This window comes from Podarcis cretensis, assembly GCF_951804945.1.
Source record: "Podarcis cretensis genome assembly, chromosome: 12".
Taxonomy (NCBI): Eukaryota; Metazoa; Chordata; class Lepidosauria; order Squamata; family Lacertidae; genus Podarcis; species Podarcis cretensis.
Genome location: NC_137181.1, coordinates 52280226 through 52294840, shown reverse-complemented (window position 1 = coordinate 52294840; position 14615 = coordinate 52280226). Strand labels below are relative to the sequence as shown.

At 38.1% G+C, this 14615-nt stretch overlaps 1 protein-coding gene across 21 annotated transcripts in view; it reads right to left on the bottom strand.

The window, feature by feature from the left end:
- ARPP21 (cAMP regulated phosphoprotein 21) overlaps nt 1-14615 on the bottom strand; it is a 256531-nt gene that overhangs the window by 108648 nt on the left and 133268 nt on the right. For all 21 annotated transcript variants that reach the window (XM_079947781.1, XM_079947782.1, XM_079947784.1 and 18 more), the window contains 6 exons: nt 13920-13961; nt 13386-13469; nt 9667-9817; nt 7405-7483; nt 4861-4920; nt 3763-3903 (listed from right to left, as the gene is read on the bottom strand). In XM_079947781.1, coding sequence (XP_079803907.1) covers nt 3763-3903; nt 4861-4920; nt 7405-7483; nt 9667-9817; nt 13386-13469; nt 13920-13961 — 557 coding nt within the window. The remainder of the gene's footprint in view (nt 1-3762; nt 3904-4860; nt 4921-7404; nt 7484-9666; nt 9818-13385; nt 13470-13919; nt 13962-14615) is intronic.

Genomic DNA, 14615 nt, shown 5'->3' with positions numbered 1-14615 from the left:
CTATAAGGTGGTGCACCTGACACCTCACCCACCCTCTGAGACTGGCTTCTTATTCATTTCAAATGAAGGATTATATTTAACCAGAATTCTCCATGAAATGTATGGGAGAACACACTAGTAAATAAATAAATAAATCCAGATATACTGGGTTATTATTGAATGGCGGCCAAATTTTCCACCCCATTCATGCATGGCAAAACAGGAGGGTTAGTTATTTTCATGAATCATTTTAAGGAGGGCAATGTTCTAGGGAGAGAATCATGGGGAAGAAATGTGAGTGCTTGGTGTGGATATTGTAGGATTTTTGATATTGCTAGCACACACATGGCAGCAAAACAAAACAAAAAAGGCTTCAAGAAGAGTGACCTTCAGCTTATGGGTATGTATAATTTGCACACACACACATCCCATCCACTTCCTAGATTTGAGCACCCATTTAATCTCCAATAAACCTTTGGCGTGAAGTCAAAGCTACAGTCTCTGTTTTGGATCAGCTCCAGTGTACACAGGTCAGTTGAATGGGGGCATGTCTGCCACTAGCTAAAAACCATTATGCTTGAAGAATAGGTGAACTCCTCATTCACTACAGCCTCTTTCAAACCTTCATAAATGTGTTGATTGAATGCGCATAAAAGAGTGTTATTGTACGTCAATCCACGGCTTATACATGCACAGCCAAAGGGAGCCCATAAGTGAATATGGTTCACACATTTAGCCAAATATGTGTATGTTGCGGATGGGCTAACCAGCAGGTCCCTCTCTTCTCCCTATAAGTTTAGTGAATACATCTGTGGGAAACGTCTGCAAAAAGCGTTTGGGTAGCATTCTTATAATAGTAAGTTGACCCTCATTAATGAAGAGTCCGTGGAATCTGTGTATCATTTCCTGTTCCAAGCGTCCCATGAAAATTGTGAAACTAACACAGAAGGGGAACAGAGTGGTAGGGAGGCAAAAGACAACTACTTGTTAGGTCAAGGAATTGTGGGTATGTGATAATATCACATCATTAATTTTGAATTAAACAAGCAGTTCTTTGGGAACAGGTTTCAAGGTTAAAGAAACCTGGGCTGCTGAGTCTATGCAACCGTTAGCCAAAAACATTACTGTCACCTTAAAGCCTAAGAAAATAGTGCTGTTTGGGAAGCAATCCATCTAAATTTTATGGCTACAATATGTGATATTGAATATACTGGATGTATGCTAAGAACCATTTCCAAAACTGACTTTCTTAGAGCAAGACTACATGTTAGATGCGCTCACTGGAAGGACAGATTGTGAAGCTGAGGCTCCAGTACTTTGGCCACCTCATGAGAAGAGAAGACTCCCTGGAGAAGACCCTAATGTTGGGAAAGATGGAGGGCACAAGGAGAAGGGGGCGACAGAGGACGAGATGGTTGGATAGTGTTTTCGAGGTTACCAGCATGAGTCTGACCAAGCTGCGGGGGGCAGTGGAGGACAGGAGTGCCTGGCGTTCTCTGGTCCATGGGGTCACGAAGAGTCGGACACAACTAAACAACTAAACAACAACAACATGTTAGATGCAGATGAAAGCCTGAAGGCTTCTTCTTCTTCTTTGCAAAGCAACTTCCGGAGGGGGTAACAGAAAAGTACTTGGGGAATGCTTAACTCTTCCCCTGTTGGACCCTTTTCTGCTGCCAATTCCCCCAGATAATCCACTTCCCCATGGAGGTGAAGGAAAAGAAGAGCTGTTGTGTATGATTGCTGGGCGCAGAGCATACCGTATATTCGCTCTATAAGACGCACCAGACCACAAGACGCACCTGGTTTTTGGAGGAGGAAAACAAGAAAAAATATATTCTGAATCTCAGAAGCCAGAACAGGAAGAGGGATCGTTGTGCAGTGAAAGCAGCAATCCCTCTTGCTGTTCTGGCTTCTGTGATAGCTGCACAGCCTGCATTCGCTCCATAAGATACACACACACATTTCCCCTTACTTTTTTAGGAGGGAAAAAGTGAGTCTTATAGAGCAAAAAATACGGTAGTATACTCCTGCTTCTTATGCACTGTTAATTGTTGTTTCTGCAAGCTACTTAACCTAGAAGCAACTATTCGCAATACATGCAGATTTACAAACTTTTTTGAATAAGCCTTTATGTGTGTTTTCTCTCTCAAAGTAATTTAAATGTGTGTGTTTTCTCTTAAATACATATTTCCATGTGTGCGCAAGGCAAGAACTGCCAATAATTGCAAGGAAACATTCAGAGAAGTGAGAAGCTAGGCCATTTCATATAGAAATGTGCAAATATTGAATTCCTCAGTTATCCTGACTTTGATTAGCTGAGCCAGTGACACAGCTGCAGAATGTTCATGGTTACAGAATGTTCATGCACATTTCAAAGGTCAGGGAACCAAGTTGTCAGAATGTCTGCAGTCCAGTTTCTCTTAAGTCCTGCAAAGAAAGTTGTCAGTTTGGGTTGCATTAGAAACTCAGAGCTAGGGACAGGAGAGCTTAGTAGATCAGGCTGAAAACTTTGAAGAAGCAGAGAAAATAGGAACAGGGAGCCAAAGGCAAACAGTATGAAGGAAGAAGCAGAGAAGGTAAGAAATTAAGAAACACGAACTAATGAACTAAGGCAATAAAGGGCTAATAAGTGAAGGGGGTATAGGGGCTAAATTTCAGACACTGATCTGAACCAAGCATCCCATTCTTTGGATGCAGACTTGAAATTTCATGCAGGACAAAACAAGTTTCCATTATTTGCGTCATCCAGGGATTTCTTAGAGAAGCAGGGACACCAAATCATCTATAATTCCTTCATCTTCATGGGGTGTCTAATTTATTTTAATTCTAGTAGCAAATCAAACAGCAGCTTCCAGTTCCCTACGCTGAAATTAACAGAACCTGCATCCACCAGAGTTCAGCACACACAACAGAGCGATTGCAAACCAGCTTGATCAGGCTGACGTGTCTCTTATAAACAGAGTGCATTCTAAGATTGTACCATTAGGCATCAGACATGAGTGTGTATTGTGGTATTGTCATTTTAAAATGGTTGTCTGTGCCTTCTTGTTGTGAGTTGCCTTGGGTACCTATTGAGGTGGAACTGGAGATACATTTTTTTAAGAGAAAGAAATGAATGAATGTATTCCTGCCTAGCCAGTGATATAAGAAGCAACTCTTTGCATTTTCTGATGCCCATTTTCTACACAACAGATGCTCTTAGCTCATTTATTATGCAAAGTGAATTAATTCAGAGACAATTTCTCAACTGTGAAAGGGTAATGATATATATGGAAAAATGTTGCATTGGAAGAACAAAAGTGGAAACCAGATAAGGAACTCATTGTTCAAAAGGAGAGTCCTGTAAAAAGAAAAAAGGGAGGGGAATGCCACTCAATACATTTACCCTTTCGAGAAGTATTACACGTAATAGTTTGCAGTACTCCAAGTAAAAAGAATAGTCCACAATTTACTTTTTCTACGCTCCAACATTACAGCGGTAATGAGGGGCTAGAAAATATAACATTCCATTCCAGAGGCACGGCACAGCTTTCTTATCAACAAACAACAGTTAGATTGATTTGCTTCAACATATTTCATGTCCTCAGTGTTCTTCCAAGGACAGGCATAATGAGACTCCACATGAGAATGAATGGATAAATAAATATTTTTAAAAATATGTATTACTCAAATAGAACGAAAGAACAAAGGAAGAAAACACCTGGGATGTGATAAAGGGAATGCACTTCAACCGATTCTTAGCAAAGGGAAATAGAAGGAGAACAGTGAGGTGGCACTTACATTCTCATATTGCTGGTCTTGTTGATAATTACAGATTTCCCAGTCTGATCCACGTTGTGATCCATGCCAAAGTAAGCTGCCACTCTGTGCACTAGCATTCGCTGATATGACGACATCTGGGGGAACTTTTTATAATGATTACTGGAACAAAACGTCAAAGGGCTCAATATGATGCAGCCTCTTGACATGATGGAACAATAGCAGTCCACTTTTTAAAAAAAACAAAACAGCAACAACCACCCATGATCTTTTAAAACATTAGTTAACGGGCAGTTGTCAGATCTGGTATGCCAAGTCTGTTATTTTCATTAGTTTCTTTAACAATAACTCTCCCAGTCATCCATCCCAATATTCTGCATGTGTCAAGTGTGCTTAAAATATAAATATGCAAAATGTTTTAAGTTATTGCTTTTTATGAGCAAAACAACCTGCATTATCTTATAGCTTTATTAAAATTGTTGAAGGGAAGAAATTGAATTGTTTAGTGTGATACTGGATCGTGTTTTGCCCAAACAGGCAGATAGGTATATTCTGACTAGCATCAAACAATTGCATCAAACAATCTCTTTTTATTTCAAATAGCTTATGCAAACTCCTTTGAAATTAATGGTAACTGTACATCACAAATAATTTGGGCATTAGAGCTCAGAAATAAATATTTAGCAGTAATTATTTAGTTGTATCCCGTTCTTCCTCCAAAGGGTTCTGGTGGGTATATGTGAATTTATCTCCTTTGTCTTAATTTCAACCCTGTGGGGTGAGAATGTCCAAAGTTTGCACTGGGACAGAGGAGCATTTTGAACCTTAGTCTCTGAAAAGTCTGTAGGTCTGGAGCAATTGCTGCCTCCATCCTTAGCTCTGAAAACATAGGACTGTCTGGGGGCATTTGCCAATGAAACCAGCACAACACAATTAAGTATCTATACTAAAAATGTTTATCTAATTCCTTAGGGATGAATAATTACTAAAGACATTCATTTTGTTAAAAGCTTGGTATTTTCATATTGCAATAATATTGCTCAAAACTAAAGTCTATGAGTGCCTGGTACAGTAGACAAGAGGCAGCAAACAAGAAATCAATACTGAAAATTAACTTACCTGTTGTCACTGATAAAATCAATAATTTCCTGTTCCAGTTTTAACAGTATCATTCTATCCCTGTTAAGAAAATAATAAGAAAATCACTACTCAGGGTTCTTTTTTTTTGGGGGGGGGACGCAGAGGACTACAACTACTGAAATAATTTTGATGTCTCTTTGCTCTGTCCCTTTACAACAAACCCAAATACTTGCTTATGACATGTAAAAATATTACAGTTCACATCCTGCTGGCAGGAGGCTGATAATCCTGTGGCCCTCCAGGAGCTTTTGGAGTCCAACCCCGTTATCTCTGACCATTGGCTATGGTAGTGGTGACTGATGGGTTGGGAACCCAGCTTCGTGAGTGGCTCATGGTGGCCAACCATGTTGTACTAGAACCACTGACATATCGTAGTTTCCCAATACCTCTTCTGCAGGAGTCCATAAAGGTAAAGGTAAAGGGATTCCTGACCATTAGGTCCAGTCATGACCGACTCTGGGGTTGTGGCGCTCATCTCGCTATATTGGCCGAGGGAGCCGGCGTACAGTTTCTGGGTCATGTGGCCAGCATGACTAAGCCACTTCAGGCGAACCAGAGCAGCACACGGAAACGCCGTTGACCTTCCCGCCAGAGTGGTACCTATTTATCTACTTGTACTTTGACATGCTTTCAAACTGCTAGGTTGGCAGGAGCAGGGACTGAGCAACGGGAGCTCACCCCGTCGCGGGGATTTGAACCACCGACCTTCTGATCGACAAGTCCTAGGCTCTGTGGTTTAACCCACAGCGCCACCTGTGGCAGGAGTCCATAGAACAATGCTAATACACTTTCTCCTTATGTGCATAGTCCTTTGAACCCAAGCCCTCATTATTTTGATTCTGAAATAATGTATTACAGCGGGGCGGGGGGGGGGGCTAGTCTATGGCCCTCCAAATCACTACTCACATAATCACTGACCACGACCCATGCTGATAGGAATTACAGTTCAGCAATATCTAGAGGGATTATCCATGGGATAATGATTATGATAATGATAATGATAGTGATGTTTTGATAATTGTCAGAAAATGAGAACTAGATATTGTTTTCTAATCTTTCTGGGATTGGAGATTGCAATCTGCATTAAATCAGAAGCCATCAAAATTATTTATTCATTCATCATTATGCATTATGATATACTATAAAAATGTATAGTAATATAATAATAATAGGACTATTAATAGAGTAAATAGTAGTTACAGAGTTGTTGTTTTCAACTTTGATTATATATAAAAGTAAGGCAGATTGGTCTTTTTTTTGGATGTAGAGTCATATGATATAAGATTTCCTAACTCACTGGAGTTCTACAGGACTGTGATATCTGGGGAATGGGGGTGGGGACAAGACATTTTACTCTTCCAAACAAAAAGAGGAGCTTTAAATGCAGGGATACCTGATTACCTATGCCAGTGGTTCTCCATAAAACTGATGTGTAAGAGTGTCTAAGGTGTAGCAGTTAAGAAACTGAAAATGTTCACAGGACCTAGTCTGCATTGCAGCCGGAACGGATTATTATATTCTCTTTCAAGAGCTGGTATCAGACTGAAGCATGATTAACCATTTCAATGGCAGAAAACATATGCTAAGCTAAGCCGTAGTTCAGTACATGAACTTGTTATTCACTCCCCCCCCCAAAAAAAATCCTTATCATCTTGTGTGACAACAAGAAGACTGAAAGCATTTACTTCTCAATGAATCACAGTTTGTCATCATGTCCAAAATAGGAAATGTTGGGTAGAAATGGTTGTTGCTGTTAGTTTCACCTATGATTTGACCAAACAGGAAACAAATGCTGTACTGAGGGTGGGGTGTGTGGTACATGTGCCCAAGACTCGTTCCTGTAGCACTAAACCAGCGTTTAGTTTTATGACAAAACACAGACAGCATAAGCCTAGTCAGTATTTCTGCATATCCTGGGATCTGAAACAACTATTTTAAGCTGGGATCCTCCTTATTGGGTATCTGTATTCTAAACCTCTCTGCCTGTCCCCACCAGGTCTCTGAATCCTAACCCCACCAAACACACAAGTCTTGCATAATTCTGTGTGGTTTTTTTTGTTTTGTTTTTAACTTGGCTCCCCTTATCACTAGCCATTTATGTTCACTGGGCATTAGCCTTACATTGTCAAAAATGTGTGACTACATGATCACAGATGGTTGTGATAGATGTTGATTTTGGCTAACTAATGACAGAGCATTGAGGAGCTGCCATGACAGTGTCCACATCACATCCTGTAGTATGGCTATATTTGAGAAACACTGACATAGATGGCTGTGGGTTTTTAGATGCTGTGTTGCATGTCTCGGAAGAGAGGTGTGTGGATGGACGTGGCTAACTCCCTGAGAAAGGAATTAAACGATGGGGAAAGGGAAAGCTTATGGAGTACTTATAGGGGTTTGTGCTAAAATATGCTTTCATAGCAGCATAGGTATTATTTTCCACACCATGACTACTCTAGGACTAACACCACATTTCTCCCAATTGCTGAGTTCTCAAGCCACACACAAAAAAGGCCTACTTACCTGGGATTATTCTTTAATGTGTTAACCAGAAATTCGTGCAAATCTATGCCTGTTGAGTCTGTGTATTCTTGGCTGCAGTCTGAAAAAACATACATTACTAATAGTTTCATTTTTTTTAAAGGTAAAAAAAAATTAAAGCCATTGTGTGGAGGAAAGTTTTCTCCTTCTCCAGCTGTCTGAAAGAATACCTAACACATGCAGGCTGTGACTTGCATCAGGAAAAAAATACCCCACAAAACAGTGGGAGGGTACCCGTTCTTTATGTTCTCTGTACCAACAGCTACAAGCACCAAGGACAAGTGGATATTAATTTAAAGTGCTGTGCTTTAGAATAACACAAGGGATGTATAGATCCACCTAAAGCCTTTCCAACTATTTGAACTGTTAATATTGTGTATATGTGTGTGTGTGAAATACCCGGCAAGTTTTGGACATAATTAGTTTTGTTTGGGCAATTATGAGTGAGATAGAAAATCAAAACAGATGTGAAAGACAAAATGGCAAATCAGAACCACTTTGGGGATTTGATTGGACACAATGTGGGATGTTTCCTCCTGACCATTTTATAAATGTGTTCATCTAGAACTGTACTGAATTTCACTTTGAGCAAAATTTCAGTGTGAATGTGGAGACTTCTACTCAAGGAACTGAATTTTGAAGAAAACAGAAGTCTCTTAAAAAGACTAGCACTAGGGATATTTCCCATCCCCAAATACCCAAAGACAGCAGGGTGTTTTTTAAATATTCTGTCCAGCTTCAGCCAGACTGATTCATTTTACTGCATTCACTGATGAAGTATACACCCTTTTTGACAATCCATAAAGCACCCATTTTAACGTCACATGATGCATTTAAATGTCATTACACTGGCAAAGTGCCTTGCAGACTGCATTCCAAGCCACTTGTTGCATGGTATCAATAGAATGATATTGGATATGAATAAGAATCTGCATCGTGCAACACTGGGAAGCAGTGACGTGTGTTAATGTGTAGATAGCAATGAAGTGCACTTTTATATATATATATTCACAATGGATTTCTAACATTGTCCATAGAGATGAGAACAAAACTTCATTCAAAAAAACTATTGTAAATAAGCTGGGCAAGATTGGATAACCACAAATAAACCAGCCATCAGTTGATAATCTTGCACATTTCATGCGTGACATTTAAAATGCGGCAGGCAATTTAATTGTATATTAACTCATATTTAAGACTTAAGTCCATTTCTGAACAAAATATAAAAAGACAATGGCTCTGTTAGAAACAAGTTTCTGGGCTTGGACCTCACTCAACACATATGGAAGACTCTGCAAGAGCAGTGATAACTTCCCCTCCATACAGCAACTCTGGTTATTTGCACAGATAGAAATATCTGCAGTTGTAAAAGCTCCCACTCTTCCCCTTTCTACTTATTGGGAAGAACTCATTGTAGGCACCTGCCCTTCCACCCAACTGCTGATAATGATCATGGATCCGAGTCAGCATGAAAATATGGACATTGGCTTTAGAGTGTAGTGTGCCGCTAACAACAAATTATATGGCATGGCATGTGTTAGCAAAATTGGGTAGCTATTCTTACATCCATTTTCATGCAGTATTTTTAGTGGGCTCCTTGCAATCACATACAATAATTGTGTACATGCACCACATACAGACATACACTGAATGAAAGCTGCCCCCATATGGTTTGGTTGTGGTTACTTTTTCTCTACAGTGAAGTAGGGGATGGAGCTATTGCCCAAACCCGGGGTCCAACACTGATCTCATTCCAGGGACATGGGGTGGGATTGGGGGAAAGAGGTGAGTGAACAAGTGTACTGTCCTCCCCAAAGAAGAATAATTAATCCTCCCTCTTAATGCAGTCACTTATTCAAATTTGAAGTTAGCAGAATGTGTGACCCTCCAGTCTGAACAGAGACCGCTGGCCACATATTAGGACCAGCAGAGTTCTTCACAGTTCCCTTGCTTTGCAGTTCCAGGCAGCAAGTCAAACCAGAGTGTTTAATGAAGCCCCCTGGAATGGCTTTGCATTTGAGTTTGTGGGTCAGAAACTGTGCAGGCTCGTTAGATAATATAGACATACTGCATATATTCCACAAACAATGCATAAACAAATACATACACTACAATCCCACAGACGTATACAGAATATTAAATATATAAGCAACAAAAACAAGCAAATACATTCTTGCATTCAAAAACGTCTTCATACGTGACTATGATAGATGACTGAATAACGACTTAAATATTTTTGTTCACCTTTTGATAACATTCTTATCTTGGGTTTTTCACTGTTTCTATCTTTCTCTTTGTTTTTATTCTTTTCTTTTTCTTTCTCAGAGTCATCTTTACTAGATTTATCCTCTTCTTGTAGGCTGGGAAAACTTGAAAGCTGCAGTTGTATTGATTCCTGTTGAAAAAAATATAATAATTTAGGGCCAGATTCAGGAAACTTGGCTTCCAAAATGCATTATGAAGTGCATGCTTAGAAAAGCTGAAGCCAAACTGTCTTCTGTGAACTTAATATTAGGAAAAAAATATTGTACTCTTAGGGACAAATTTTGCTTCCCGATATTTATTTTGCCTCCTGCAACTTATATAGTTTATGTCATTTATATACATCAGAGGATTAGGATTTAATTCTGAATATATCCTAACTTATTTGCTTCAGATTAATTATAATTTCCTTGAAGCAGATCCCACTGGACTCAGTGGGAAGCACTTTTAAGTAAAAGTGCCTAAGGAAAAGTACTGAGGAATGAGGGGGTTACAACTAAAATCTGAAGGATCAAAAGCTTAGGTATAAAATACGTTCCACTGGTATCAAGGTAATGTCTTTCAAAGTAAATGGACTGAGGACTGAGGCACCTAAAACCTAAGCACACTTAATTTATTTCTGTTTAAAATTGAAATAAGGAAATTGGTGACGCCTACTTAGAATTAAAAAGTTAGAACTTGCTGCTGGTCAAGTGCAGCAGTTAAGTCTGCATATTAGATTACAAATAACTCAAACGTCCACACCTTCTATAAATATATGTATTTCTGATGGGGTCCCAATAACGTTAACATTAATCTCATATTGCTAGATCCATCAACTAGCACATTAAAATATATCTGAATGAGTTCTATCCAATGCCAGTCCTAGTTGGAGTAGACCCATTGAAATGGACCTAAGTTAGTCATGTTCATTAATTTCAATGGGTCTACTTTGAGTAGGACCAGCATTCAATATAACCCAAAGTGTGGTTCTTAGGGAATATGTTATAAAATGTGAATGGTGGCAGGGGGAGGTTAACTGTTTATGAACCCAATACAGTAGACAATTATGCACATAATTGTCATGGAAATCACTGGAGCTTAAGTGGACATAACTTTATGTTAACTTATGATCCGTGACTCTGAAGGTATAATGAATTGAACTGAAGATTATTGGGGAGAAATACATAGTGAAAATGCATGGTTTATAGTTAGTAGCTCTGTCTGAATTTGCGGTAAACTCCCTGCAAGTAATCTGGCAAGCTGATAAAAGTGCAATTGTGTTGTTCAATTAAGGGAAACAATTAGAATTGCTTCTGCTATGTACACTCTGTTATCCTAAAGTCAAAATGATAGTTATAGTGCACTTGCATTTTTACAGAGGATGTAAAAATGGAAGGAAGACAGACTTTACATATAGTCTAAAACACACATGTAAGCATACAGCATATATACTTTGTGCCATACATATAACATACCATTTCTACATATTCATTGCATTTGAAATAAACACACACAGAAGTGCTGCAGAGTCGTGAAAACAATCTATGGTTTTTTCTTATATTCACTTTTTATTGATATTTTTACTCAATAGTAAAATTACAACGTTGATAAGTACATTCATACAGGAAAAGTTTAGCGAACAACAGGAGATGTTCAGTTTGCAATAATACACTGATAAACCAATATCATAACATTAGAGGCAACATTCCTTTAAAGTAAGGACAAAGTGTGCGATCAGATAAGCTTTCATGATCAAGTAATACAGGTAACAAGATTTTTTTTTCCTACACAGGAAAATCAAGGCAAATTTTTAAATATAATACAAACATTAGGTTTGTAGTACAATCTGTAGTACTGGCAATGTACCATACATTCTCTGATAATTTAGACCCTGTGCTTTGTAAACAGCTAAAATAAACTAACAAAGGAAAAAAATCCAAATTAACTTAGAGAAAAAGAGAGAGAAAGAAAGAAATAATTTCCATTGGCTCAACCCTTCCAGTATCCTTCAGTCAGCTCAAAAAGGAGAGCACAGCTCTAACTTTCCTAGTGCAAAGGTAATCATTATAAAGTTTTAAATCAAGTATACTTCCCATCTAATCATAAAAAGCCAATAATCCTTAAAGAGGAGACTTTGGTGGCAGAAAGTATTTTAATCCCTGCATTCTTTACATTATACTCAAATCATTCTCCCTAGTACAGTGGCAGGAACCAGAAGAAATGTGAATCCCAGTCTTGTTCTGCCCTGCATTGTGGGCAGTTTAGGCTGAAATCCTAAATATACACTTAATCTAGAAGTGACATCGAACTCGATGGGATTTAGTTTTGAGGAGGCATGCATAGGATTGCACCATTAGAAGAGGTATCTAGTCTTTACCTCCAAACCTGCTGGCCTCTGAAGTGTATAAAACTCCTTTTCTTTTTTTGCAGAGTACATCAGTAACTACCATGCAACAGTGAATATACTGCGATATATTTATATTCTCCTCCTTTCAGTTTCCATTTAAAACGATAGAAAACACAAATAAAATGCAGAACAAAAGCCATACATTTCTTATATGCAAGTTGAGTCAATGTGTCATAGTATTGTTTTTCCCCCTCTCAAAATATTTACCCACAACTCATAAAATAATCTGTCTAGTGTCCTACTGCATAAACTGTCATTGTAGAGCAGCGAGAAAGTACAAAAACCCCACAGCGCAATAAGATATGGGGTGGTGGGTTTTTTGGTCTTTCAAAAAAATAAAACCCTCCGTAGTAAAGAGTCCAAAGAGGAGAGTTTGATTTGTTTCATTTCAAGTTAGTAGCGGAAAGTCTTAGAAAGTACACTTAAATGTGAGAATTATTTTGTGCTAACAAAAGTTCATCTTTCGTTTTCTGTCTCCTCTCCCTCTCTATGGCTGATCTCATTCTTCAAATAATGTCTGAGTCTTCAAGTAAAAAATACTGGCAAGAAGCTTACTTTTTTGGTTTATGTTCTTGATAATTTTGCTTTTATAAGCAGACAATGTAAGCTTTTCTTTCTTTTTCGTTTTTTTTTTTTGCAGTAAGTGTAGAAGAAAGGTTTTGCAAAATTCTAAAGTCTCTTAGATCAATTTTTCCTGATTTGATCCATATATTTATTTCTTTGGAATAAATGGTATACAACACCAATACAGACTAAATCAAACGCATGCTTTGCAGTTGGAAAAATGGCACCAAGAATCAGAAGAATGAACCATAAGGAATACAATGCACTTTCTTTTAGATCATTCTGACTTAAAAGTGTCAGGAATTTGGATGTTACTATGAAATAGGTTCCGGGGAACTGATACATGGACCTTGCATGACTTAGGTGCCAGAGTGAACTCAGAACTATGTCTGGTGTAGTCTTACAAGAGATAGCCTTAGAGAAAATAACAATTCTATCTTTTTTTTGAATTTTTTTAAAAAATAATTAATCTGAATTCTTTTGAATTCTTTTCCATTTGTTGAAATTTTCAGGGGGTCTGGAAAAAAAAGAAAGCAAATAACACCCTGTGACATACTGTAGAGCTACTCATTTATTTCAAAATAAGTACACGCTAAAAACCAGACAACTTCTAAAATAATAATTATAAAGTATGCTCTTGTGAAAGGTGATTTTGGTTTCCCAAAATCAGTAAATGCAGTTAAAGCCCAAATATGCCATCATGCACATGAAAAGTTAACCATGCAGTTAATGGCTTGGTCTTAGATACCTGGTTGTCATTCTCTGTTTCCAGACGAGGGGATGATTCTTCGCAGACAGCGAGACTTCGGACCAGTTTACCTTTCCCTCCTGACTGAAATATAGAAGAATAAGGAAATCACTTTTGAATACCAGTGTGTGTGTGTGTGTGTGTGTGTGTGTGTGTGTGTGTGTGTGTACTAGCCTTCCTCACTGTGTTTCAAAAAATAAAAAGTAAAGAGATAGACCTCAAAGTAGGGGAAAATATTGTTTCACTGAGATAGGGTTCTGTGTTGCTGGGATGGCACGAGATAGAACACAGATATAGTGAAGATTGCAAATAATGTAATCTCTATGCATATAAAATGGAAGTTCCCACCAAAATGCAGGTATTCAAATGAAAAAGGATCTTAAGCATTTATAAAGTAAATAGCTAATAACTCAAGGAAGTCCACTAACCATATTGTAACTAACTATTGCACGAATGAATAAAATAATATATACATGGACCTTTCCGCCCCCAGCTAGTTTATCGTGGCTCTGAGAAAGTAGTCAAAATCTCTACCTTGAGTCTCTTTTTCTGCTGGTTCTGGTTAGCACCTCGTTTCTGCAAACAGCAAGTGACAAATTATGCATGTCTATGGGTGGAAAATATGCATAACAGGAATAGCAGCAAGTTCATTAAATCATTCATGAAGTACCAGTTTCATGTGGTGATTGTCAGGTAACTTGGTAACTTGTGGACCTTAAAATGACTCCTTAAGGAGCCTTAGCATTAATATCACTGGTGGTAACTAGCCACAATCATTTCCATTTTTATATGCACATAAAAGCATTATTTTTACAACATAAGACTAAAGAAACCCTCAGAAACCCCTTTGTTTTCATCTCTCCTTGAGAATTCAAAGCAGTGTGACATTTTATTGTTGCTGTTGTTTTTTTAAAAAAATAAATTTTCTTTTATAGCAATCTGAAGCCAGAGACAATAGGCACTGCAAAAGTTCTATCTATACACAGTGGTGCTGATAACTATTTTCTTCTTCCTCCTTTCCACTTTCATAAGTGTTTCCCAATGGGTTTCTCACAATATAAGCAGTTTCCTCTTTTTTGCATAGCTAGGAACTGATCTGATATGCATTTATTTGTGTTCATACAACACAGCAATTTTAATGACGAATTCAGTTAACAGAAATACAGATCTTCCAGAATTGAAAGGGAAAATCTAAGACATGCAATACCTACTCAAAATGGGTGCAGAGAA